The following is a 26470-nucleotide window of genomic DNA, read 5'->3' on the forward strand; positions in this document are numbered from 1 at the left end:
ATGATTTTCTCTACAGATTCCGTTTTATAAGTTGTAAAAGAAAAAGGTTTGAATTTTGCAAAAATAGCACATGATCATTAGAAAAGATTTAAACAATATGTAAGAATACAAAAAAGCTTAAAGAACACACCCTGTGGTTCCACTGCCCTTTCAGCAATCATCATTAACCTTAGCGCAACATGGTTTCAAGCATTTTCTATATGTACATAAAAGAGAATAAAAAAATTCAAAAAGAAACATTCTTGTAAAAATAGGATCTTATGTAAGAAATCTAGTTCTGGTAGGACTGTAGTCTAGATAACTTGAAATAAGCTCTGACTATAAATACCTGAAGACACTAGAACAAAATACAAAATAACACAAACATCCTCTTAAATGACTAGCTATGCTCACAAGAAAATAAAGGAAATCACTGGGTGCCACAAACCATGACAGAGCAGAAAATCAAGCTGTTATGCATACGAGCTGACACAGTGACTCCTAGGAGGGTGATTAATCTTGGTTGATTTGGTTTCTTTGCTTTGCCCACCTTTTTTCCTACCACCCAGATAGTTTTTAATTAGATATTTAAAACAGCTCGCCACAAAGCCACGTTCTTGAAAATGTGTCCTCACTCTAGTAGCTGATTTGCAAAAGAAAACAAACAAAACAAACCCTACAAATGACCTCTGATCCCGAAAGTGGTTACCACAACCACTGGTCTGAGACCAACTATGCGTCCCTTCGCACCACAACAGAACAAGCAAGTGTCAGGGACAGTGCTAATGATCACTTTCAGGGTCTAGGTACGGACAGGAAAGGATTCTACCTCAAATTCCCTAAGTCTTTATTAAATCACATTCTTTCAAGGGGAAGTCACCAAAAGTCCTCAAGCCACAAACTCATTTGGATACCTATGAGAAAAATGATTTTTTAACTTCCTGTTATTACTTACAAAAATCCCTTATAACCACTTAAAAAAAAAAAAATCAATCCCTGAAAAACAAAAACCACTAATGGATTAAGGTGCCTTGTCAATTCTCTACAGAAATAACATTATGGCTCTTCCAAAAACAAAGCATGCACTTCTTAAGATGAATTGTTTTCCAGTTGTGAAGCACTAGTTTAATTCTCTGCTTCTACTGGGTGACGTTACTAGAGCCACCAGGCTGGCCAATAGGACGTGGCTACACTTGCTAGCTCACTTACCTCCTTGGCCCATGCTGGTTTCTCACTAGGACTCATCCCTTCTTTGTAATGGTACAGTGGCTTCTTCTCCACCGGCCTCTGCTCCTGCCGCTGATGCTGGAGAGACACCAAGTAGTCTCTCTCTTGCTTTAGCTGTCTCTGCAGTCTTTCTGCTTGTCTCTGTTCTTCCAATTGTTTGCGCTTATATTCCTACCCGGACCAGAAAAGAGAAGCAAAGGAAAAGCCAGATCACCATATGGAAACCACTGGCTGGCACCGGAGAAACATGCAATGTTGCCAAAAGAGATGATAATGAGAAAAGCCAACAGAACCACCAAAGGATGTCAGGACATGCCACAGAGACAGGCTATGGCCGGGGCTAGCATTTCCTGAAAACACTATTGCTTTAATGGCAATCTCTACAGAACACTACCCCTTGCCAACTGACTTGTCCCTGACTGGGGGCCAAGAAAGTAGCAATAATGAGGACATTTGGATGGTCAGTGCCCAAGCCCTCTAAGGAGCCATCCACTTCCTGGTTTAGTAATTAAACTATTCAAACATGTCCAGTTAAGTACAAAACTAAATAAGTAGCTACAGATACTGCTCAAATCATCTTGTGTTTCACAAAACTTGGACCAACAAAGGTCATTAGCAACTGTACGTACAGGCTAAAAAATAACATAGTGCCACTGAATAAGAAGTTCAGTTAAAAAAAAATGTATCAAGCAGCTCATCTGGAGAGCAGGGCGATAATAATAAAAAAGTACTTGAAGAGGAAGCCGCGTGAGCAGGGAACACAAAATGTTCCCATTGTAAGGGTAAAGCTAATAGTCTGCAAATGAAATATGACTGCAGAGCTGAGTGGGTTCTTACAGAAGAGGTGTATTTCGCTGTGATTGTATTCCAGCATGTTGCAAATGACCTTAAAAATTACTCTGCAATAAACACAGTGGGTCTCAAAATGACAGCCTGAACTTGTCATAAGCCTGGATTCCTGCTGAAGTTTCACAAAGAGACTGAGTTACTAAAGAATGCATGACAAGGGTCTCCAAGGTATTCAGATGGCCAACTAGGTCAGGAAGTGCATTGGGTTTCCACAAGACTTTTGAGGTCCAGGAGGCTTGGAGGATCCCCCCCTTGTGGGTTGGCATGTGAGGGGGACACAGGTAGGGACACACACACACACACACACACAGGATGAACGCAGAGCAGGTGGCTGGCCCTCTGCTTTCCCATTACCAGAAGTAGAGCTTGTTCATGCAGTAGCTGCTGCTGCAAGATCTCTAACTGTCTCTGCTCCTCCTCTAACTGTCGCCTGATGTACTCCTGGAGAGGCAGGCAGCAGAGCATTCAGAGGAACACAAAGAGAGAAAGAGAGAAAAAGAACCGGTAATTTCTTTGAGGTGACAAGTGCTGCCAAGTAAAGTGAGGAAGGAAGGAGGGAAAAAACAACAACAACAAAATGCCCAGACAACCCCTCACCAAACAGGAAAAGCACCGAAGCAAAAGCATTTCAATGCAGTCAAAAGCACAAGTCCTCCACCTGCGACAGCCGACGGAGGGGCTCGGGGCTTTGCTGTGACTGTACGGTTTTCGTAAACCCAGCTACATTTTAAAGCTCTTCATTGCAGGTTCCCTCATTATGGGCCACCCGGAAGTCACAATGCCATCAAGGTCAGAGGCTCCTGTGCAAGCAGCAGGAATAGAGTAACTGTGGAAGGCCGGCATGCGCGGTCTCTGTAAGGGCCCCGCCCTCCGCCCTGCAGCGCGCCACCGCCGCGCGGTCAGAATGCGCTTCTACCCAAGACGGAGGAGGGACGGGACTCCGGAGACCGAGGAGCAGAAAAGCCCTTCGGAAGCAATGAAAGAGGACCATGTGGCTCATTTACCATGCTTCAGTGCTACCTTCAAAGTAGATACCCAGGGTCGGGAGAACCCAAAGATCAAGGTGTGCAGGGGACTTTGGCCTGGGCAGGAAGCGAGGCTCAACGAGTGGGCATTGCCAAGGGCTGTGCGTTTGACTTCTTGAATAGGTGAGAAGAGCAGCTTGAGAAAGAGTAAAAACCCGCTTTAACTGAGCAGTCCTAAGAGACGGTGACCCACACCCCAGGGACAGTCAGCTGGCGCTGGAGCTCCCGCTGGGGCCAACTGTGGGCTCCGGGCCCCGCTGTACCTGCTCGTGCTCCGCGCGCCTCCTCTCCTCCTCCCGGCGCATCTGCTCCTCGTAGTGCCGGCGCTGCTCTCTCTCCTGCTGCTTCCGCAGCTCCTTCTCCCGCCGTTGTTGCTGTGGGGCCACAAGCAGACAACCATGAAGGAAGCGGGGGCTGGTGCGGGGGTGTGGGGAAAGCCGCAGGGAGGGCTGCTGAACCGCAGACCTGCGCCCTTCTCCATAGCTGCCTATACGCCTGAGGGCTCTGTCTTGTGCTCTTGGGGGACTTGCTGGCCAGGATGGGGGGTGGGGGGCGCGCAGGGAGCAATTCAGGCATGCAAATACCCTGTCCTTCCCCGTGCAAGTAGACTCCCCAGGTTTGCCTCCTCCCAAGAAGTCCCTGTTGCTAGGTGCGTTCTCCCTGTTGGCTGACCCTGGTACATCATCAGACCCTTTACAACAGACTATGGGTTTTAAAATGTTTCCAGTGCTCATGCCAGCCACTCTTTTCGACGCCAGTTAGGGCAAACATTTCACAGAGAAGAGAAAGCAAAATCCACAGAAATGAAGTGACACCTTCAAGGCCCTACAGTAACTTATGGCTGAGAGTACAATAGAATTCTTTGTCCTTGACCCTGTCCATTACCCTATCCCATATCTCATGCTGCCTTTATCTTCTAGATTTTACACTTGTATCAATTTCGACTTCTCATTCAAGTAAGACCCTTAAGCTCATTGTCATGATCTCCTACACTCACCAGCCCGCCGACAGGGACAGTGTGGTAAGCACCTTTCATGCTTTATCTTATTTAATCCTCACAAAAATCTGCTGATGTAGATATTATTATCACCCCCATTTTATATGAGAAAACTGAAGCATGCAGAGATTAAGCAGTTGTCAAAGGTCATCCTCATGTGCAAGGTCATGCCCCAGTAAGCAGTGGCAGCGCAGTCTGAACTCAGTCATTCCAGAAGATGAAGAGGCAACAGGAGCCATAGAGAGATCACAGATTAATCTAGCACTTCGTGATGCTCTCAGAAAAGGAGAACATCTTAGGAATAATGACAGGAACTAATGTTTCTCAGTGGGACAGGATAGTTCCCCAATCCAGGGAGCATCTGGAATGTGCAAGGGCATGGGGGAGTTTTTCTAGTGGTCTCTGTGACTGGAGGCCATGCCTGGCACATAGTACGAGGGGCCAGGGATGCTGAACACCCTGTAAGGCTCAGGACAGTCACACGTCAGACTGTTTTCCTATACCACAGGCCCTTAGTGGTCCTTCTGAGAAGTGCCAAAGCCCTTGGTGTCAGAGCCCTGTACCAACATTAGGATTTCTTCTTCCTCCAATATGAGGTTTGGGGGAACCTCTCAGGGGGGTCCATTCCCCTTTAACATTCTCAACAGCTCTTCCCTGCCTGGCTGAGAAAACAGGAGTTATCCAAAAGAGCATGGGTTGTGACTAAATCACCCTGACGGCTAGCTTTCTGCAAACAGGGAAAGAGCCTTCTAGGACAAAAGCTCTCGTCACAGCCCCAGTTAATCAGGCAGAAGTTCAAAACTCCAAAGAAGCCCACAGATGAGGTGGACTTCCTAATGCGGCTCCTGCCTACAATCTGCCAGACTTGCTGTCTTCCAGTGACCACTGAGTCTTTGAGATAAGCTACATATTTTGAAGACTCAATATCTATCGCTTCCAGATCAACAATTTTTTGTTCTCCTTAGATTGTGGGTGACAGGGAACCACTGGAGGACTTTCTGTAGTCAAATGCTATGACCAAGACTTGCATTTTCAAGGGGGCTCCTGACAGCCACGAGGCAGGGCAGGAGGAAGTCGGAGGGGGGGTGGGGTGGGGATTAGAAGCCTAAGTGCAATGCCTGGCCATTCTATGGGTGCATGCAGAACACGACAGGGTGTCAGTGAGTTAAGCAGAGGCAGTGGGAGAGTCCATGTTCACGGTCGCTGCTGAGAATGGAGACACAGACAAAAGGAAGGCAGACTAAAAGCTCTCCAGATTTCCAGCTCTTCCAACAGGACTGGAGTGGATGCCAACTTAGAAGTAGAAATTAGAATTAGGCCAAAATCAAATAGGCAGGATTTGGGGACTATGGGGCTTGAGAGGGTGAGTGAAGTTCCTGGCCAAGGGGCAGAGCAGATGGTTTGAAGCAAAAGAAGAAAAGCAGGTTTAGGGAAAGGAATGAGGGTTATATTGAGGGATGGGAATGGGTCAAGCTCCAGACGTGTAATTATTTGTTTTACTGAAAAATAATCCAGGAAGATGCGAGTAGAAAACATTATCAAAGGAACTGACTGAATAATTTGGATTATAGACCCAAAACAGAGATCTTTCCAACATGCAACCCAAGTGAATCAATGCCAGCACAGAGAGTAAAATAATTATGTGTATAGATCTGGCTCCTGGCAGGAACTAGCCCTACTTTAGCTAACATTTCAAGTTTTTGACTCCCATGTGGGTCTCTTTCTTGGCTAAATAAATAAATAAATAAATAATTATCGTCATCAAGGCTTTTTGAAGATTTAGCTGCTTTTTATGTGAAGGATTTGTACATTTTCAACCCCTTTGCTGGGAATCAATAGTGTTTTATAATTACATGCCACTCAGTTCCTTGTGCAAGGTGTACACAGTATTGATTGTAACTCAGGAGGGTCCTGTAGTTCCTGAGAAAGACACTCAGAAGTGGCTAATAATTAATAATGATCTCACTCAGATCAGCTGCCGTGAATGCATGGAGGCATCTGCCAGGGCTTTGGCTCCTGTGGTGAGGCTGGAAAAATAAATCACTTCCCCAACCTTCTGAGGGCACCTTGCCAATTTCCAGCTGCTGTTGTTTCAATGTCAATGTCTTTCATGGAAAAAAATCTTTGCTCTCTTTCCTCCTGGGCACGGAGCTGTCTCACGGGACATACCAAAACATGTCAGAGAAAGACCAAGTCCCCGACCTCAAGCAGACACCTCTACAAAGCTCTGATGACTCTTGCTAGGAGGTAAGGCCTGCGCTTGATTCCTGTTGGACCTATAGTTCCTCCTGTGGGGCAGGGCACCTGGTGGGGACACAGGATTTTTTTGAACTGAACCAAGTTAAGAGACTTGAGGTAAAAAAACACAACACAGTATCTTAAATCTCTTTGGAAGCATTTGCTGTTTTCTCAATCCTAGGCACCTTGTGCCTTAAATTCTGGTTATCTGAATATGTCTTACCTACTCTACAAGCTATTTGTGGGCAAGGTCTCTGTTCCACTCCTCTTTTTCTCTTCCACTAAACCCCAGTAAATCCCTGATACCATTGGTATTTGTTGCATTCAATATGGTCAACTGTGTAGAGAGAAGAGGAGAAAGGCTGGCAGAACCTCAGACCACCCCTCCACCCTTCTATGCCTCTCTCAGACAGCCCTCTGGCCCCCAATGTTCTTTAGGCTGCACATAAACAAGGCTTGAGAGTATTTTTCTAATCAGAGATCCACCAATGACTGGCATTGGCATGGCACTGATTTGCCGTCTAAAAGAAAGGTAGGAAGATAAAAGAAGGGAATAAGTCTAAGCATTTGTAAATTTCATGTAAATTATGCATGCAGATGATGGTGGTCTTGTTGCCACAAAGGAACGGCTTAAACCAACTACCCTAAAACCGATGCCCCACCTTTACTGAACTGTCTAGAAGTATATTTTCATCTACATCTTCACAAGTTCTCTCACTTAAAATTAGATATTCAATGGGTTCTTATAATTTTCTTAATCTTTTTTGCTGGTTGGGGGATGATTGATAATACCCACTCTCAAAATTTTCCATGCCTATTGGAGTAGGTCACTGGGGTCTTCCTCTGGCTTCTGTGGATGTTCCAAAAGAGTACTTTTGTTTAGAGAAGTTTGGGCTCTGCCCTAGGGTGTTCCCCTCAGGCTAGGTCCAGGGGGAGGCTGTTTGGCTGTACTTCAAGTAGGTGAACTGGTGAGTTTATCCAAATGAAATAATCCCATTCCCTTGCTCAGGGGACCCTCAAAGGTTATACATTTATCCCAAACTGATGATGCAGAATTTTGGCTCTTCAAATTCTTGCAGGAGAATATCACCTTAACTCTTAAGTATTCAATTCTTCTGAAAGTTGTAACTGATATTCCTCATGGCTGATTGTCATGCAGGCCATGATGTGCAGGCCATGGTGTTGCTCTTTCTTTCCTTTTGTTTCTTTAAATGCTCCTTTTAGAAAATTTAACCAGCAGAAAAGTGTGAACTCCACTAGGGTGCTCTGGCTCCTGTAGAAGTGACTCTGATGAACTGTCAGGCCATAGGCTGCACTTTACAATGTTATCAGGACTGCCACATAGAGCTAAGCACTGTGTCTGTGGGAAGAACATCACCACAAACATTAGTCACAGCACGACTCAGCTACTGCTAGAAAAGGGCACAGGTTCTCAATTATCTCAGAATGCTTGCCTGAGTAACAAAGTTACTTGAATGCGATGGACAACACAAATCTCAAACCACTCGAGTCTGCCTCTTTTCTTAGTTGCTGGGGTGCTCAGAGTCTGTCACCTTCAGGCACCTGCACCAGGCACTGTGCTGGGCAGGCATTTTGTGAACTGACCCTACCCTGGCTTTGTCTTGTTTCCTCTTCTGCTTTATAGTCCCTTCTCCTTAATTTTCTTTTCTTTTTTTTTTTTTTTTTTTTTTTTTTTTACAAATTTTTTAGTTGCTATATTAATCTTTGTTAGCCACTTTGTGTCCTCTTTTTGGAATAAAGCAAAATCACAAGGAAGGGTGTACACAAACAAACGAACAACAGATCTTGGCTCCACAGATTTCAAAACCTCAAAACCTTCCTTAGAAAGATCAAAATGAGATAAACAAGAAATTGTAGGCTTGTGATTTGGTTCTTGGGTTAAGAAGGTGGCACCTCTGTTGGTGTTTCCTGAGCAAGTGGTTCAAGTTGTTTTTACAGCTGTGGGGGTCCATGTGCTCTGATCCCACCATGCCCTCTCACTGAAGGGTTGTCTAAGTGAGCAATGGTGGCCCATGTAGAACTGTCTGGGACCAAAAGGGAAACAACACAGTCTCCTTTCTAATCGAAAAGATCTTACCATGCACCCGAGCCAACGTGGCTAAACGCAGCTCACCCATCATTCAAGGAAATGTAATCTTTTGGGGGAAAAAAGTATAGGAATATAATCTGTATGTATGGCATTATTTTGACCAAAAAAAGTACTGCATCATAGATCATTCTAATTAGAGCCTCACGTTAGCTCTGTCAGGTAAGTGAAGCAGATGTCATTTTCTTTATTTTCCCTTCCAGACTCTCAAGAAGGTTCATTGCCTTGTCAATGGCCACATGCTAGGTTAAGGGAAAATCAGGAAATGAATACAAATCATCATATCCTACCTCCATCTGTATTTCTTTCAATATCCCTAAGAGATTCCAGATAGGATCCTTGGCTGCTTTTTCTACTTACTGAATGTTCAGACTGAATCTGAATCTTGTTCTCATGACATTCTGGTAGATTTGGGGGCTCTGGGTCTATCTATACATACATTTTCCACCTACAGACTGAGAGGTAACACCTACGTTTGAGAATGAATGTCCTATAGCTGTGGTGACAATACTCTGTATCTGGCTCTTGAATGCTGCCTCTAGGATTCGAAAGAAGCTGGCGGAAACATCTACATACATGAAGTGAAAGATGCTGTCTTGTGCTTTTTCAGGTGGCCATTTTCCCTACTGGGAGAGGAGGGGAAAGGTAAGAGAGGCTTTAGGGCTTGGGGAAAGAACACTGGGTCAGAAAGAGTAAGACCAGGTGCCAGTTGTGCTCTGCCACCAAAACCAACATTTAGACCACAGACTCAATAACTATTTGTTTAACATGAGCAAATGTTGCATGACCTTGAGTAAGTCACCTTAACTCAAACTTCAGCCCAGGAGCAGATTAGGGGATCACACAAGTCTGTTTCATCTGAGTCTAAGCAAGGGTGTGCTGGCAAAAATCTAACTAACAACTCAGAACAGGAAGTGAAACAGAGCAGAAATCTGGTTTGCTTTTGGACAGCTCCACTTGCTTTTTCAATCTGGGTGATTCCACCTGGAAGTGGTGGATTCCAGTGACTGTGGACAACCTGAGTTGGCCTCCAGAGAACAGGCCAGCAACTGTCATGGGATCCAGTTGGGCTCCTTGGCAAGTCCCTCCAACCATCCCCTCCCCAAAGACGCTCTCTGTTCAAAGACAGAATGAAAGGACCCACTGTGGTCTTTTGAATCTACAGCACAGCACACATGCCTCTCACTTAAACAGGATTCTTCTGTACAAGCTTTACATCAGCTGTAAGGAGAGGTGTGCAAGCTCTTGGGCCTTCCGTTCACCCATTTTAACGTCTGCTCATGTTTCAGCTTTGGAAAGACCATGGCAAACCAAACCCTTTCAGGGCAAGGGCATGGTTCCTTGCAACTCACACTAGGATTCTGACCAAAACCTACGTGGTGACCCCCACGATGCCAGGCCTCGCCCCGAACCCTCCACATGTATTAACTCACGAATTTTCACCACAACCCCACGGGCAGGCATGCTGTCTCCATCCCCCTCTGACAGGTGAGGAAACCGCGGCACGCACACACGCATCACTATCTTGTTCAAGTTCACTCGCTAAGTGCAAAGCCAGGACAATACTCTGTATCTGGCTCTTGAATGCTGCCTCTAGGATTCGAAAGAAGCTGGCGGAAACATCTACATACATGAAGTGAAAGATGCTGTCTTGTGCTTTTTCAAGTGGCCATTTTCCCTACTTGTCACCTTTCCCCCTCTTTTCATCTCAATTTTCAGAGAGCTAGTGAGAAAGCACAACACACCAGAGAGCCTCATTCTTTATACTTACTTTATTCTACTGAAGTCAAACAGCCCAACCTACCCACTCAAAGATTTCCTGGAAAGTTAACTGCTTAAGTGGTGCTCTTCCTTTGGGCTCCCAGGCCAACTTCTGATCAGTAGGCATCCCTATGGCTAAACATGGTCTGAGTGCCTGTGTGTGAAGCTGCTTTTCATGCAAGCAGCACAAGGAAAGAAAGTTCTAACCAGACTGAGCCAAGAGAAGGCTTAATGAAGGCTTCTGGTCCTGCCTCTCCTGCGGGTGTGATCAAGTTCCTGATTATGTCTGGGCTGCAGTTTTACCCCCAGGGAGAGGCTACTGGGGTTTTCCTGGATATCATATGGGGAAGCCAGAATGACATCCCAAGCACGTATGACTTCGCCGGTTACTGCAAAAGTCAAGGGCAGTTGTAACTCCAGATTCCTTCTGCCATCATTTGGAAACCTTAACAGGAGACTCTCAGATGGGGTCCTATGAAAACAAGCCCCTTGTGGACCAGTTTATTAACACAATGTGTGAGATAGTACCAAAGATACTCAATTGTATCATACATGGAAAGGTTGATGGGACTGGCAACAGCTGGAAAGAACATCCTCACTGCCACAGACATTTCTGGAACTGATGTGGAAGGTGATTCAAGTTTCCTTTGGCATAGCTTGCATTAATGCAGGAATATCACAAGGACGCGAGTTGATAATACGATAAATTTTCTAACATTAGGAGCTGCTCAAGTACAGAATATGCTTCCTTAAGGCTCTAAGCATACAAGCAGAGATTATATGCGAAACCGGTTAAATGATTATCTGAGGACTATTGTCAAAGGGATTCCTGCTTTGAGAGAAGAATTGGCTTAGATCACTTTTGAGGTCCCCCATGTTTCCCACCCTCTATGATTCTACAAAAACTGCTCGCCGAAGAAAACAAGACCGAAATGAAAACAATTCAATGGAGGAGTCACATGAAATAATCCTTTCTGTGTGAAACTACTGTCAAAGTTCTATGATTAGGGGCCACCAAGAATATAGATGGTAAAACACAGAGATGCAGGCCAGATGTGGTAAAAGAGGTTCCACGAAGACTAGACCCTGGAAGGCAGCCTGTAATGCCCATTCCATGCTGTAACTGAAAAGCCAACCCCACCCTCCTTCCAATGTGCTGTAGAGCCACTGAGGGGCAGGAACTGCCTGATGCCAGCTTTTTTCCAGTATGACACGCTCTAATATGAAATACTAGCATATCTTCCCCATTCCTCAGAAATGTAGGAAGGAGTCTGGGAAAAAGGACTTCGAAAAGTAGTAACATTTGACGCTGCCACACAGGAATTTCAGGCCCCCTTCTTCCCCCTCTCAGAACACCCCTCCCATCACAGGTCTGGGTGACCGAGCAGCAGGGCGGGTCTGTGAGAACAAAGAGCCCTTTTGGGACACACTGAGGACCGGGGTCGCACACAGCTGTGCAGAGCACACGGCCTCCTGAAACACCAGCGTGACTCACATGCGTGCAGGCCGCAGACCATGGTCAGAAGCCCGTGGGCAGGCTCTGCCTGGGACCATAGGCATCCAGTTCACCTGCCTGGCTCCCAGCTGTTTCGTAATTTCCGCTCAGTTATCAAAATAAAAGAACAAAAGCACAGCTAGCCAGCGTTCAGTCTTCACGCTGATGCTAAACGACATCGGAGATAAAGGGCCGCTCTGCTTCCTGGCGGCCCGCAGCCGCTCGCAAGACACATTGGGATGCCTACAGCTAATGACTAAGTGAATTACAGGCCATTTCTCAGCAGCACCAATGAATTAACACCCCAGGCCCTGAATGGGGGAGTTATTCTTGCTCATGGTGCTTTCCTCTAGCCGGGGAGTATGGTCTAGTGGGTGGGAACGTAGCCCAGGTGAAAAGTCACCCTGACTTCCCTGTCTCCGGCTTCTGTGCACTGAGCTGGCTCACGCTCCCTTCAAAAGCACCCCTAAAAGATGACTCAGGAGAACCACAATGCAGATCGTGGGGTACAAAGATTCTTCGCTTCCTGTGCAACTCTCTTCTTGAACTGATTTAGGTACCTACTCAGTGCCAGGGAATGTTCCAAGTACTTTCTGGGTATTAACTCATTTAATCCTTGAAACGGTCACTATCCCCTCTTGGAAACAGGCCACCTGAGGTGCAAAGAAGCCATGTCTCACCCAGGATCACCAAGGCGGCAAGTGGCAGAGCCGGATTCAAGCCCAGGCTGTTTATTACTGTAGCTCTGACTCCCTTGCCACTACCTTCTCAGTGAAAGGGTTCATCCTAAGGCACAGCGTCTCGGAGGCCCAGAAGCTTACTATTGAGACAGGACAAGATCTCTGTCTTGAGGCAGCTCCTTGGTGACCAGGGCAGGATCGCAGTTACACAGTGTGGGAAATGACAGCAAGAGCTACTGGTAAGAGAATACATCCCAGAGCAGAGTGTCTCCAGTGGATGGCACCGTGAGGCTTGGCTTGTAAGAGACTTCCCCAGGCAGCTGCTGTCAATCCTCTTATAGAAGGTGCATCCAGAAGAGTGGAGAATGGGCTGCCTCCCTGGGCCTGCAAGGCCAGGACTGCTGATAAGTCACCAGCAGACCGACATCCAGCAGAACACCATGAGAGGGGTCCACTCAGAAAAGAGACCTCGAAAAGGGATGGAAAAGTCCATATGTTACATAAACGGAGAAGGTGCAGTAGAGAATTAAGGAAGGCAGACCATGGGAAACACCATTTCTATAGAAAGCCCTAACAACCACTTTGAAATCATCCCCATTCCAAAATAACAAAAACACACTCATCTAACGATATCAATCATTCTTGTGTCAGAATTGTGTCAAGCCTTTACTTCTTATAACAATCCTACAAAGTAAATAGTCTGTTGATTGTGTATATAAAGAAGCTGAGGTTCAGAGAGGGTAAGTAATCTGCTCAAGGCCACACAGCTTGAACTACACCTTGGTTTCTGCAGCTTCAAAGCTGGCATACTTTGCCTCTGCATCAATGTGTCATCCAGTCATTTAAAAACCACTGACATTTTTTTTTCTTCCTAATGATGTAAATGAATTTCTACTAGTGTAACAAATATTCTTCCCTAGACATGAATAAAAGCTTACCTGCTGGTACATTTATTTTAATAAATTCAAGAGGGTTTTACTACTGCATGTAAAAGGGTTTAAACTTTTGGAAATTATTCCTCTGACTTCAGCCAAAGGCACACACTCCAATAATAATAATGCTAATACTTACTGAGTGTGTTCTACGTGTTAGTCCCATTCTAGGGTTTTCCGTGAACCAACTCATTTCATCCTCATGACAGTACTGGAAGGGAAACGCTGCTGGTTAATGCCCAGCTCGACTTCAGTGGTGGGAACAGGCTTTGTCAGGGGGGTCCTCTCCGCAGAGCCCCAGGGCGGGCTGGGGAGACTCAGAGAGCGGCCACAGTGTGCAGGAGGTGCACGGCAGCCCTCGGGTCCAAAGCGATGTCTTCGCAGCCCAAATTCAATCTTACTTGCTCAGCAGATTGCTTCTCTTTCTCCCCAACAGGAAATGGGCGCACTTTTGGAGTGTACAGCACCAAAACTTTTTACACAAGGTCTTTGCCATTGAAGCTAATGGGTGATGTCATCTCACTCGACCTTTGGGCAGCATTCTGCAAAGCTGGCCCCTTTAAATTGTTCCTTACGCTGGAATATTTGATTTTCTTCATACAAATACCGAATTCTCCTGGTGTGTGTCAGTCGTCTTTCCTGGCTTCCACTCTCCTGTTCTGTGTTCTCGGGGTTCGGGCCCACGCCCTCCTCTCTTCTCAGTGTATACTTCCGGTACCAGAAGCCATAATTTCCCTTCGATCCCATCCTTGCTCTCTCCACATAATCCAGCTGCACCTTTGGCATCACCACTGGCCACCTCGTGGGCATCCTAACTTCACTGCCTTCCGAACTGATCTTATCCTCCTGCTCCCAAACCTGGTCCCCCACCCGGATGCCGCCGTCCACCTCGGGGACTGCCTGTGACTGCTCATTCTCTTCCGTCTCCAACATCCAATCAGCGATCACAGGCACATTCCGCACGATCTACAGGCTGCATGCCTTCCAAATGTGCCCACTTCTCTCAATTCCTCCTTCCACCGCCATCCACGAGAACACCCCCTTCTCTGGCCTGCACCAGATGGGCTCTCTCACCCACCCCTGCTTCTTCCAGTCACTCCACCTCTCAGCAGCCAGAGTTCCCTTTAAATAACGCACATCTGATTGCATTCCCTTGGTTAATGCGCATCAACGGTTTCCCGTTAGTCCCAGGAAAAAAATTTAAGAACCCTTAACTTGGCCTGTCTAGTCCTACAGGACTGTGTCTTGGCCTCCCTGCCTGGCATCTCTGTGTGCCCCAACCCTCCCAGTCCTTCAGCTGGAACCCCCGGCAGACCTCCCAGCCAGGCGGGGCTGCTTTCTCTGCCCCGCACCCTCCCCAAACTTGCTCCTTAGCCCGCCATTCCTCTCTACAACAGCAACCTGCCAATGATAATGAATGGCTATTTGGGTCAACTATTGGTCCAGTGCCTGTTTTCCCGCACAGATCTGGTGAGCACCAGGAGAGACTGGATTCCTAGTGCGCAGCATAGCGGAGGTATGAATTCATGACATTTGTGACTGCCTTTAGGAAGAGGAAAAATGTTTTAATTCTACTGTGCCCTTTTAATTTTTTTAATAAATCTTTTAAAAAAGATTTTATGTATTTATTTGACAGAGAAAGAGAGAGACAGGGAGAGTGCGAACACAAGCAGGAGAAGTGGGAAAGAGAGAAGCAGACTTCCTGCTGAGTGGGGTTCCATCCCCCCCTTGGATCATGACCTGAGCTGAAGGCAGATGCTTAAAGGCTGAGCCACCCAGGCGCCCCTTTACTGTGCCCTTTTTAAAAGGCAGTTGAACCCAGTGTCCTTGAAAGCCCAGCCACTCATGATAAAAAGTTAGAGGCTTATAGGGAATTCACCTACATTGAGACTGCCAGGCTCTCATTTTTTTATATTAGTGCTCCGCTCTGACTGGCCAATAAGATACTGTTGTATTTCTTTAAAAATTTTTTTCAGGTAATAGAACCAAAGCAGTATAGTGTCTTTGAGCTAGGACTGGCTGTTTCTATAACTGGCCGATGTTAAGACTGTCTTGAAAGGCACCAAATGAGACGCAGGCAGCTTGAAAAACTTAGCACAATTCTCTGAAGAATAAAAGTTACCACCATTGGGCACCTTGGTGTCCGTGTGGTCAATTTGATTATTCCTGTGACTTAAAGATATTCTCCTCCAAATGAATACTCTCAGAGAGTTGAAAAAAAAAAAGTATAAATCACTAAAATCATTCCCAAACGCTTGAGCACAGTTAAGCATCACCACAAATCTTCTGGCCAAGGTTCGTCTGAAACGATGACCAGGGTAAATGCCTTACTGATTCTTGGCCTCCTCTCCTGCACCCTGCCCCTGATTCTTGGACCCTAACTCTGTGAGGGAGACTAAATCAAGAGGAACTTTGTGTAGGCCAAGTGATCGAAATTTTTATTGAACTAAATCAAAATAAGAGAGGCCTTCTTTGTACTCTTCTCACTGTGGATGGACTCATTCACCTTAGCTAGGTTTAATTAATTTCCTGGACCTTGGCTATAAATTGTACTTTATCAGTGGTCAAAAGCTGAACGTCTTGTACCCAACATTTCATTGGTCTGAAGCCACGTCCTTTTCATGTAGCTGATAAATGGCTATATCCGGTATACAAAGTCCTCCTAAGAATATATAGACACTGATGGAGAACCTACCCAAATCCACATGGTTATTCAAAAATAGCAAAGGCCATGCAGGGCTTCCTTAGAAACCCGACCTCTGGTAGGAGGAGACATCTGAGATCACTGGGGAAGACAAAGGCTACAACCTACACAACCCTGCATCACCAAAGGGGTATCTCATGGGCCTTTACTGGAGAATGGAAATGATTTTGGCAGGATGCCTACCTGCTAGGTACCCACAGGGAAGCTAAATGTGCAAGTCTGACTGGGGGCTTTAACCGCCACCATGAGCGGGGTAGGTCAAGTTCCTCCTCTGGACACCATAAACACAAGTCATCCCCGTGGGCCAGGGCAGCACACACGGATGGGGACCCAGCAGTGGCAGGATGCTGGAGGGGAGTCCCTGGTGGCGGGGACAGTTATTACTTAGGGGTTCAGAATTTACAGCCATCGCAGCGTTTAGTGTTTCTTCTTCGTCCTAGTGGGCGAGAGGAGCAAGATGAAGGTCAACAGATAAAGCCGGTATAATGTCTTCGTGCCCAGTGGTCACAAGGGTCCCTGCTTCCGATGAGAAGCTGGGGCTCATGCATGTTGGTTTGTAAAGCGAAGTGTCCTTGGGCGTGCTGTTGCCTTCGGTACAAGTGGGGACTCGGCGGGTATGTCCCCGTGAATGCGCGTGCCCGGCTCAGTCTGAACGTAGACCCACCTCCAAGATAGAAACTCCAGAGATGCCACAGAAGAGACACGAGGAGGCCTTGGCCGCAGCTCTGATGGGGGGCACGAGAGCCAGAACCCATCTCAAAGAAGAGCACCTGCTGGGGGCTGCTTCTTTGCTCTTGCGCAAAAATCCTCAAGTTCTTAGAGGAAAAGACCGCAGAAGCAGAGGCCAGGTAGAGAATACGGGAAAACGTGACTGGCTTATCAGCCGAGAGGCAGGCTGGAGGCAGTGACGGTGGGCTCTGGAGTCTGATCCCCTGGGCTTGAAACCCATTTTTCCCCTAAGCTGTGTGACCTCTAGCAAGTCATTAACCTCTCGAGACTCAGCTGCGTTATTGAGATGATGGGTTATTGTGAGGATTAAATGAGACGATTCAGGTAAAGTGTGGAACAGAGTAACTGTCACAGGGTAAAGGCTTTGGACAGCGTTAGAAATTGTTATTTTAGCAACTTGATGAGGAAACATAAAGCCCAAATAAATCATATCAGGTAAGAAGGGACGAAAATATAGATGAAAGCAAAACAAAAAAAAATAATGCAAGGCATGACCTGAAAAGACTTTGCATTAGTTGACGATCCAGGCTCAAGGGTCAAAAGATCTTATGTTAAAATTAAAAAAGAAAAAAAAGAAAAAAGAAAAAGAAGGGAATGTACATAAGCATGTGTGCATGCACAGGCATATTTACATTCTTGAGTATCTGAAATGTTCTGAGGGATGACAGTGGGCATTTTCTAGGATTTACATGGTAAGTGCTTTTAACTTGAAAGTAAGGGCAACACATCGCTAAGCAAGGAGTGCACTAACCAAGACAAATGGTCAGGGTTTTCAGGGTGTGAAGCTTCAGGCAGGTGGTGACCTTCAGAAACACTCTTGGGTGGAACAAACCACAAGGAACGAAGCAGGAAAGGTAGGATGTGGGGCAAAGCCTGATAGGACACTGCTTTGGTGAGGAGAGAGGTGTGGCCAGAGTCTAGAGGAATAAACGTGGGGGTCCAACCAGCGGAAGCATCTGGTTCTCAGGAAAACTGGAGGATATGGCACAGCTCTGGGTCGAGGGCTCATCCCAGGAGCCCCAGCTGGCGTGGCTGGCTGCAGGGGGCACCAGGACGCAGCCACGAGGAATTTCAACTTGTTCCCAGGAGACGAGCCAGAGGTGGGTGGGCAGGTGCACCGCTGCACTCTGAGCCCCACTACTGAGTGCTGCTGAATTAGCACCCACCCTCCCTTCACGCTGCCTCTGCCTGGGCCTTTGAAGGTCTCTGCCCCACAGCACTATGGGGACTGTGTCGACGACAGTGTTATTCTCACAATAGAAGATGGCGAACTTCAAACTTCCCATGCAGTGAGCATTCTTCGCCCTGACAATACGACACTTATAAACTTAAATTGGAAACTGTTTCGCTTGCCTACTGCTGCTTGCAGAAGCCTGTGAGGTACAATTCTGAGGACCGCAGTTCAAGGCTTTGATTACTTATCTATACTTGCCTTCTTGGGGCTTGTGTGGACATTGAGATCAGATAGACCTGGGTGTGAACCCTGTGCACACACTGGCCCTGGGATACGGGGCTAATTACTTCCCCTCCCTGAACTTCGGTTTCCTGTATGTTAAGTGGGGTTTGTACAGGTTCTGCATGAGGGGCAACGGCTATATGCAAAGAGAGAATGATAGTAGATGAGATCCTGGGTATAAGCAAAGAACCTCACCCAGGAGCAGGCACCCAGAAGTCACTAATAATTGCAACTGTTGGGTCTTATTGTTGCTGGTCTCCCTATGAGGAGATATGAGGTTGATGAGATTTTACTGCAAACTGGAACAGAGGCCCTCACTGATTTCAACCAGGGACGCTGGACCTGGATGGACCAGTTAAAAAGCAGTCTTCCCCTGGTGCCCGCAATCCGCCAGCCTCCAATGGCAGCGGCACTGACAAAGCAAGTGAATCGCCCTAGACTGTTAACGCGGAGCAAGATGGTGTCTGGGCACGCTGTAAAATGGCTACCCTGTTCCTGGGCCATTAGTTTACCTCTCGTTTGCATCCTGCTTTCCCAAGAGTGATGCTCTCAGCTGCCTAATTGTGTAGAGGCTTTAATTTATTCAACAAAGGAAGGCGGCTTTAACAAACATCTCTACGGCCACAGGGGTGAGGGCCTCAGCCAGGACAAGGGTGGCCAGGGCTATGCTTGTCCACACAGATGGCAGCAGCACCCGCCGGTGAAGGCCAGGGGGGCCCTCCAGCTGGAGGACCAAAGGGTGCATGGCTGGCCTTGGGATATGCTATCCCCAATGTCCAGAGGAGTAGCTAAGGCAGACCCTGCTTTTCCATACTTGACACCTCACTTGCCTGCCCAGTCATTGTGGTCTGGTTGACATGACACGTGACCTCAGTCACGGACTCATGTATTCCTGTATGAGTCCGTCCAGTCCACCAGGGTCCCCAAGGCACCTGCTGTGTGTGCAGCCCTGTTCTAGGCACTAGAGATTCACAATGCAGAGATGCGTCAGGGATAAGAGAGACAAAAGCCTCTGTCCTCAGGCACTTACACCGCAGTGTAAGACGCAGGAAGGTGCACAGGGAGTGGGGTAAGAGCTACATAAGAATAATGAAGCAGGGAAGCGCAATGGGATGTGCTGGAGGCAGGGGAGCAATTTTAAGCAAGGTGCTCCAGGGGGCTGCCCGGAGGAGGTGATATCTGAGTAAGACCTAAAGGGGTGGAGGCCTTTACTCATGAGGTGACCACACCAAGGTCAGGTCCCACCAAGGTCCCATGGCCGCCCTGTGCCAAGTAAGGGACGTCCTTCCTGTGTAAGAGCGCTCAGGCCTCCTCCCCCTTTGCACGTTAAGATGCGTGCTCCCCGTGGGCCGTGGCCCCACACAGGGCAGGGACCCCAGAACCTCCCTGGATGCCCTATAGTTGACGTGGCCAGGAGACAAGGGCTCCTGCGGCGGCCCTGGGGTGGGGGGGCCCTCACCTCCTCCAGCCGCCGGCGCTGCTCCTTCTGCTCCTCTATGCGCTTCTGGCGCTCGGCCAGCAGCTGCCGCTTGTGCTCCTCGTTCTCCCGCTGCTGCTGCTCCAGCTGCTGCCGCCGCAGGGCCTCCGAGCGCTCCTTGTTGGCCAGCTGGAGCCTCAGGAAGTCCCGCCGCAGCGTGGACTCCCCAGGCAGGTTCAGGATGGAGCTGCGGGCGGGAGAGGGAGAAAGGTGGGGGTCCTGCGGTGGGGTGCTGCCCGGGTGCTGGGGGAGACCAGCCAGGCAAGCAGGTCGCCTTGAGGCGGGGACGGGAGCCACACACCCCGTCGGAGCTCTCAGACCCTCTGTTACAATACTCAGCCCCAGAGAAACTGAGTCAAGGGAACAACAGAGTAGTGCGCCGCCTCCTTCTCAGTGACTGTGGGCAGACACATGCTGTCCCCATCCTCAGAGAGATGTCACCTCTCTCCAGCACCATCCACACGGCTCGCTCACCCTTGGGACACGTAAAGATCTGCTTCTACAGGTTTTACGGAGTGTGCGAGCCCTAGGGCCTGGATCAGCCGAATTTGCATGTTTAAGAAGGGCAGGAACAAAGCCACCAAATGAAAGAAACATCGGGGAGCAGCAAGGGAATGTGTTCTCCTAAGAGGACATCCCTGTCCCCGCACCACGTCCGTGACCCCTTGCACCCGACCCCGGGAGACAAATGGCAGGCTGCTCCTGTGAAGACGTGATAAGCCAGGGAGGGAAAATATCTGAGTCAAGGTGGCCGCGGAGTAGAATGTGAACCCATGCCTGCCAAAGTCTGAGCGTTCAGGGCTGGTTTCACGGCATCACAGTTAAAGAGATGTGACACGGTTTGGCTCTGGAACAGACAGTGTAGCTAGGACTTCAACTCAAGCTCACGGATCCCTAGATTCTGGTGAAGCACCATGGGTCTCGGTTTTCTCATCTGTAAAATGGTAGTTGTGCATCGTGCTCATTTGTGCACGTGTGTGTGTGTGTGTGTGTGTGTGAGAGAGAGAGAGAGAGAGAGAGAGAGAGAGACAGAAAAAAGGAGGACAGAAAACACCATAACGGCACTCCACCTGCTTCCTAGTGGTCCAGGTCTGCCCTGTCACATCTCACTGCATGTGAACAACTCAAAGTTAGTCTTCAGTTGTGCCCAGAAGCCCAACAGGGAGGTGGGGCAGACTCCTATTTGTTCACGAAAACCTAGCCCTTCTAACCTTTCTGGCAACTTGCACCTGAAACGAATCCATTCAATAACTAGTGAGCCGCTTCTAGGTCTCAGGCTCTGTAATGGGCTCTCCTGATGAGAGTAGGAGCTAAACAAACTCTTTCTTGTTATCTTCTTGTGGGAAAGAGAGACAGACAAACAATTAGACAAATGACTACAAATAACACAGTTTCATACATGAACAGGCTCTATAGAAGATGTGATAGTTTAGGAGCGACAGTGGCAGGAGGCTGGGGTAGGGATGAAAGGTTTTGCTTCAGGTGGGGTTATCGGGGGAGACCTCCCCGAGAAGGTACCAGATGAGCTGAGACTCAAAGGATGAAGAGCCGGTCCCACGAAGAGGTAGGAGAGGAACCTTGTTGGCAGAGAGGAAAGCAAACGTAGAGAAGCTTGTGGTGGGAACAGGTGGGGCCTCTCTGAGGACTTCCCAGAGCAGAGTGAAGGAGAGAGGTGACCCGGGAGGAGGCCAGGGACCTAGGCAGCCCTGGGGAGGCACGTGGCATGGAAACCCTGCACAGAAAGGCTATAGTCAGGAGACCGACATGATGGGATGTGTTTGGATGCCGAGGGACAACTGTCTGCAGAGGGCAGAGGTCAAGCAAGGCCACCAGCTGGGCTGTTCCTGCAGCGGCTCTGTGGGGTGGGGCGGGGCATGGGGATGGCGGCAGAGAAAAGCAAAGGTGGCGGAGTTCATGAAGCCTATTCACAGGTGCGGTGTGTGGAGCGAGCGGTGACTTGCAGGTTCTGTCTTGGCGCCTGGACAGTGGGGGTGACGCCAACTGGGGAGGCAAATGGCGGGGGGAGCAGGTTTGGTGGCAGTTGACAAGGGCATCATTCTGGGTCGGACAGTGTAACCACTGTGCTGTGTGACTGCCGTCTATGCCTACGGATGACATAAAAAGGCTTCGTTCTTGAGGTCCTACAGAGAGTGCATGGATTCCATGAGCACACGTCTTCTAAAACGTCCAGCTTTTGTGTAGAACACTCAAACAAACCCCAAGTGACAGTGCTCATGTACCCGCGCCACAAGCTCTGTGGACTGATAGTGGCACATGGGGAACCACGTCCACCAGGAAGCTCCATTAATATAAATCAATGCTGAATCAATGTCAGGCGATTGGAGCTGTCGTAGTGGCTCAATCACTAACTTGGTGTGTGGCTTGGGCGCCATCTTTGGGCTCTTACCCCATTTCTAAAATGAGATAACCACTGTCCCTTTCTACTTCCAGGATTTCATGAAGATTAATTACATGAGTCCATAAGACAGGACTTGGAACATAATCTTCAATGTGATATAATCACTCGTTACAATTATCGAAGTGTTAAGTCACGGTTTGGCCCGCCCGCTCAGTGACTCCTAACATGCCGTTTGGCAAGTACTAGTTAAAACAGGCCTTCCCGGTTCTGCAGAGGGTGATCAGTAGCACTGACATGACATGGGCTCTGGAAAAAGAAGAGTAGCACGCAGCTTCTCTGAGAGCAGGGCATTTGGACCTCTGCCTTTAGAAGAATGTTCCTTTTCTATGTCGCTACTTGACAAACATGGTCTTTATGGAGCTAAATTGGGGGCAGCCAATGTGTAAAGCATCGGATGGAGGGAAAAATACTCCTTCAGTCTTTGACCTTGAAAATGCCCATAAGCAGGTATAGAGAAAAACTGGATGGCTCTGTATGTCCCTCCCCCTTCTAGTAGTTGAGCAATAATTCAGCTTCGTAGATCTGAATTCACTCAGAAAAAGAACCCACCAGCTTCTTCTAGCAGCAATGACTGAGCTGGCCCCTTTTCTGGGCAGGCAGCTTTGCCTCAGTAGTATGGGAATGACTTCTCCCAGACCACCGAAGTCTCCTCCTTGGATGGCTAGCGGATGGGGACCCATTTCCCCCAGTGAGCCTCCTGCTTGTGCATTTTCCCCAATAAATCTCACTTCCCAAGTGTGGGCCACTGACCACAGTGCATATGCCTGTGCATCTCAACTCACCACACTGCCACCAGCTGACCTCTTTCATGGAAGAGAAATCCTGGCAATGTGAGCACACTAACCTTATTTATTCACAAACAGACGGGAAGGAAGTCGGAATCAATGTCAAGTGAAATTCGAAAGGCACGGATCGGAACGACAAAGCGACATTGATCCTGGGAGTCCAATATATGACAACTGGAATGAGCAGGACATTTTCTATTTAAGGTTCCCCTCTAGAGTGTGATTTGAATTCCTGGAAATCATTTCCTCTCAGATTAGCTTGTGGTGAAAATACCAAGACATGCAGCAAGGACAGTGGCTGCCTACGTGGGCTTCTCAGAGGTATGAAGTCATGAACTGAATAATTCGAGTCCAAAAATACCACTTAGGTCTCTTGAATGTCATCGTTTTAGGACTTTTGAGTCTGGCATCATCCAGATAATGGTCTCCGACCCATTCCACATGTTCTGTATGTGAGGAAACAAGGTCTTCGGAGAGAGACCATAAATCTTAGGGGACAAGATAAAGAATGCGCTGATTTCCACATTTTTATAAGAGTCTGCCTGGGGACATTTTCCCAAATTAATGAGTATGTTCATGGGCAATAAATTAAATGAGACCACCTTGCTGGATTCTTAAAAATGAACCAATAAATCAAAAGGAAGTGTGTTCCACACAAGCATAGTTCAGAACGTGAAAATAAGACTGGGCTTTTGCTCTCCTACCTGGGCTCTCCTGAGTCATTCTCCTCCTCTTCTTCCTCACTTCCGCTGTACTCGTACTCCGTCTCATCTAAAGAGAGACTCACAGAATGTTAGTGAACAAGAAGATGCTACAGCTCAGTCAATCCTACCTCCCTTGCTTTATGTATAAGTGATCTGAGGTGCAAAGAGTTATCATTAATGCTGACCTGGGACAGGCTCCGGGCCTCCTGACTTGTGATCTAACAGTTTCCAACAGGTGAACGGGATTCAAGTACATGAGATTCACATAAAAGACTGTCCCAGCTGACTCTACATATCTGTCCCTAATGCCTGCTGTTCATACGAAAGGAATTGAAAAATAATTGTTCAGTTTGTGTTAATTCCCATTAGAGGACTACCTAAACCAATCTTCATTGGCCCACTATTAACTTCTGTCTGTATAATCATTTTTTAAGCAAGAGTTTTATTATGACTTATTGTCTTTAGATATCACCAGAAAGAAATTTGACGGTGCATGCTATTAGAAATATAGAGTTAAATGACCTACTGGGGACATTCATTTAATTCAATAACATGTTAAGCAGGTTAACACGTAATAATGAATAAGATTAAGTCTTTGCTTTGGAGGAGATCAGAATCTAATGGGCAAGATGGACAAGTAGGTCATTAGATCTGCCATGATTATTAAATTATTCTTTCTTGAGTGTCTCCCATGCTAGTCACCTGCTAGATACCTGACTTATGTTCTCTTATTTATTTTGCTTCATAATCCTTTAACACACTACCCACTTTTCAAGCAAAGATACTATTACAAGAGGGTAAGTGATAGAACCAATGACTTTTTAGTAAACACTGGTTGCTCGATCTCGGATTTGGATTTAGAATTCCATCCAGAATTTTTTCAACTTTAAAACTAGTGTTCTCTCCTACATATTATATGCTAAATAGGAGTTCATAAAAAGAGCAGTGAGATACCAGAGAAAAGGGGAAGTTCCTTTTGTCATAGTTGGGGAAGGGCCCAGCAAAGTTTTTTGAGGAGGAAATGAGCTAGGCCTTGCTTGCAACAATGTTGGTGGCCCTGTTCCAGGCAGATGACAGCTGAAAGTGGTGGGAAAGGGCATTGTAAGCAATATAACCACGTGAGTAGGCTGACGATAGCACAGGCCATGACATGTTCACAGTGAGTTGTGAATGGCTAGATGTCTGGCCATGAGAAAAGCTGATGGAATGAGTAAGCCCAGCATGTCTAATATGACTTCCTGATCCTTATACATACCTTGCTGAGGACTTTTCTGTGGGCACTGGGGAATTTTGGAGGAGCTTTTAATTTTAAGCAAGGGAGGGTGTCACATTCGTATGAACCTTTCATAGTTGTGGGTTAGTAATTATAGCTTTAAAGGCATTGGTGCAGCCCTAAAAAGGAACTAAAACTGCAATTTGGTTGTGTTACCACCAGGCGGCAGCACCAATGATAAGAACTAAACACTGCCTTCCCTCCTCTGCACCCCATTAAGGGATAGTGAAAAGGAGCCCAAAGCACACGGACTTCAAGTATATTTTTCAAAATCACAAGTTAGCTTCAAGTGTTTAAATATGCGTGAGGTTTTAGAGCCTCTTATTTTTTGAGTATTATTTCACCAAAATGTAAAAGACCTTCATAAAGTGTTTCGATATTCCACATTGAGAGTTGACTATTCCAAACTTTTCTGAATCAATAGAGAATTTGAGGGAAAATGCAGAAATTTTATCTAGCAAAGGAAATCCTAGCAAGGGAAAGAAGGATGCAATTAATCCAAATATTTCTACTCTCCTGGGTAAAACCTTCATTTGTCAGCCTCTTCAATTGTAATAGTTCACCAGAATTCAGTCTTATTGTTTTTATATTATTGGCATAAATTTGAATATATCCACATATCTTAAGGAAAAAATAATATCAGGTTAAAAAAATCATAAATCAATTCTCATTTAAATTGTTTGTTTGTACCAAAAGCTGGTCTTAGAGCTACTAAGAGAGAGAGAAAGTATTAGAGGAAATAAATTAAGTCATTAGATAAAACTGAGCAAATGGAATGAGACCTCAATCGACTGACACTCTTTCTGGGGAGCAGACAAAAAAGAAGGCTTCTGATGGCTCTAAACCTAAACAGAATTAGGTCCCTCACATTACCAGGGCACTCCTGAGTTCATCTCCTACCGAGAATCTTACTCTTCTACTCTGCAGAGAAGGAACACATTAAAAATAGTCCATTGTCATAGAAAGGGGAGTTCTGAGTCACATTCTAGCATCTGTGCCCCCTAAATGCAAAAACAACCCAAGGCACAAGCTTTACCCATACTACTCACAGGTCAAAGGGAAAGAGGTCATGAGTCCTCAGAAATTACTCTGAATTGTGCTGAAAAATTATAGGTCAATAAAGAACTATTTATATAAGAATAGCTAATATTTATTGAGTATGTGTATATGCCAGACATTGTATTAAACATTTTAATGCCTTCTCTCATTTAATCTACGACACTGCCAGGCGATACTGATTACTATCATATCCCCTCTCTTATTTTAAAGTTGAGAAAACTGGGATGAAGTTCATGTAACTATTTGGGGGTAGAGCTAGAATGTGAACTCAGAATTTGAATCTGGGAGCAACAGGCCCAAGGAAAGAGAATAGAGAAGTCAGCCTTTTAATGGTGGTGTGTTTGATGAAAAATCGGTTCTGGAACTTTTTTTTTTTTTTTTTTTTTTGGAGAGGTGGGAGGAGCAGGGGCAGAGGGAGAGGGAGAGAGAGAGTCTCAAGCATATTCTCACCCTTAGTCAAGCAGACCCCACCCTCAGCACTCAGCATGGAGCCCGACCCAGGGCTTGATCTAACGACGCTGAGATCATGACCTGAGCTGAAATCAAGAGTCAGGCACTTAACCGACCATGCCTT

The 26470-nt window shown here is 46.8% G+C and overlaps 1 protein-coding gene across 7 annotated transcripts in view; it reads right to left on the bottom strand.

Moving 5' to 3' along the window:
- TNIK (TRAF2 and NCK interacting kinase) overlaps window positions 1-26470 on the bottom strand; it is a 378322-nt gene that overhangs the window by 67417 nt on the left and 284435 nt on the right. For 4 of the 7 annotated variants that reach the window (XM_082688665.1, XM_082688669.1, XM_082688666.1 and 1 more), the window contains exons 11-15: window positions 23565-23631; window positions 19639-19843; window positions 3344-3454; window positions 2410-2496; window positions 1189-1377 (exon numbers count right to left, since the gene is read on the bottom strand). In XM_082688665.1, coding sequence (XP_082544791.1) covers window positions 1189-1377; window positions 2410-2496; window positions 3344-3454; window positions 19639-19843; window positions 23565-23631 — 659 coding nt within the window. The remainder of the gene's footprint in view (window positions 1-1188; window positions 1378-2409; window positions 2497-3343; window positions 3455-19638; window positions 19844-23564; window positions 23632-26470) is intronic. The other 3 variants (XM_082688671.1, XM_082688670.1, XM_082688668.1) reach the window with 1 other exon arrangement.

The sequence above is a fragment of the Mustela nivalis genome (assembly GCF_964662115.1).
Source record: "Mustela nivalis genome assembly, chromosome: 1".
Taxonomy (NCBI): domain Eukaryota; kingdom Metazoa; phylum Chordata; class Mammalia; order Carnivora; family Mustelidae; genus Mustela; species Mustela nivalis.